The sequence below is a fragment of the Diospyros lotus genome, chromosome 3 (assembly GCF_014633365.1).
Source record: "Diospyros lotus cultivar Yz01 chromosome 3, ASM1463336v1, whole genome shotgun sequence".
In the NCBI taxonomy this organism is placed as follows: Eukaryota; Viridiplantae; Streptophyta; class Magnoliopsida; order Ericales; family Ebenaceae; genus Diospyros; species Diospyros lotus.
Window position 1 is genome coordinate 5,692,276 of NC_068340.1, and position 1,768 is coordinate 5,694,043.

At 36.3% G+C, this 1,768-nt stretch overlaps 1 protein-coding gene across 1 annotated transcript in view; it reads left to right on the forward strand.

The window, feature by feature from the left end:
• The first annotated feature begins 217 nt into the window (after window positions 1-217).
• The window catches only part of LOC127796160 (ATP-citrate synthase alpha chain protein 2), a 4,301-nt gene continuing 2,750 nt past the window's right edge, over window positions 218-1,768 (forward strand). The window contains exons 1-3 of the mRNA XM_052328157.1: window positions 218-376; window positions 684-792; window positions 1,603-1,768. The exon at window positions 1,603-1,768 is cut by the window's right edge and continues 11 nt beyond it. Of these exons, the coding sequence (XP_052184117.1) occupies window positions 694-792; window positions 1,603-1,768 (265 nt within the window). The 5' untranslated portion in view covers window positions 218-376; window positions 684-693. The remainder of the gene's footprint in view (window positions 377-683; window positions 793-1,602) is intronic.

Genomic DNA, 1,768 nt, shown 5'->3' on the forward strand with positions numbered 1-1,768 from the left:
ATTAATCGACTGTTACAAAATAAATAATATGAATTAATGTTAACAAGCAAAAAATAAAATCAATGTCAACACTCGGGCAGCCGCCGTGCTTAGGCAGGGCGGGTAGGTGCAACGGTACGAGTGGCCTCCGCACGTGGCCACGTAGGTATTTATATTTATATTTATTTGTTCATTGTTTTGTTTCCCGCGGAAAAACCATGCTCACAAAGGTGACGCTGCTGTCATAAAAAAAAAAAAAAAAAATTAACATTTCGGTATTGGAAAATAAACGGTTGAATGAAGCCCAATTTTCAGCTATAAATAAGTGCAGTGGAACTCTAAAAGTCTCGATTTCTGTTGAATCCCTCTCTGTCTCTGTTTCGGTTGCACGAGAACGGTAATCCCATTCGTTTCTTTCCAATTTTCTGTTTTTTATTTCGTTTTTGTTAAGTCCCAGTTTGTGATGCTGTTGATTGATCTGTATACTGAATTGAATCGTCGGGCCGCTGGGTCTCTTTTGGATGATCATTGGGTTTTGCTTTAAGATGGGGTTTTAACAGTTTATGCTCTGTTTTCGCTCATATGACTGGAATTTTGTTCGTATTGTTTATACCTTTTTATGGGCAAGATTTCTAGTAGTGCTTTGGTTATGTAAGGTAGATTTGGGTTTGAATTTGGAGTTATTGTGGGTTCTATGAAAACAGGTCAATAGAAATGGCACGCAAGAAGATTAGAGAGTATGATTCCAAGAGGTTGCTTAAGGAGCACTACAAGAGGCTTGCCGGGACCGAGTTGGGGATTAAATCGGCACAAGTACGAGCCATTTCTTACATTTCGATTCTTATCTCCTGACATATTGGATTCATATATGATTCTTATTTCAATAATTTATGTTAATAAAGATGTTGCTGTTAGTTACTCTATGATGTATACAACGAATTATGGTTTCATTGTGGACTTTCATAAGAATCTAACCAATCCTTGAAGATTCAGATCTTATTCTTGGTGGATGACTTCATCGATATGATTTGTAATTAGATTCATCTCTAGTTGGCAGTGAGAAAGTTTAGTTGGTTTGGGAAATTTATATTTTCTAACAAAGGGATTTGTTGGAAGTAAGATGGTGCTAGCTTTCTACCAGCCTACCAGTTTTGGAAGTGTTGGCATCAAAACTGGATTGATGGAAAGAGTCCCCTTTGTAGGCTGTTGAACCAATTAAATAAACAGAAAACTTCTGGTAAATATGGAACAAGGATATAAACTTGGAGTTTGAATTTTTTTTTTAAATTATTTTCATTGGTAATATAATTATCTTACAACCAATGTTTAGAAATCCGAAGATGCCTTTTCTTACACACCACAGATAGGAGGCCTTGTTGCTTAAAATCCTCAAAAGCCTTGAACAATGATGAGTTGATAGCTATAGCAGTTTAACAATTTGGTGTCTATATTACTAACCACTGATTGAAATTCAATATCCTTTTTTCCTCCCCTTGATTTTTCATATTTTATTGTTCAAATTAAAAGCTACTAAAGTTGCTTGAATTAATTCTATCAGAGTATAAGCAATGTTGTGATCTTCAGTGAACTTAACTGATGAGATTTCTTTCTTTTCTGGGGCAGATAACAGAGTCAACTGATATTAACGAGCTAGTAGAAAAGGAGCCCTGGCTCTCATCAGAGAAACTGGTTGTGAAACCTGATATGCTGTTTGGGAAGCGTGGAAAGAGTGGACTAGTTGCTTTGAATCTGGATTTGGCTCAAGTTGCTGTTTTCGTAAAAGAGCGAC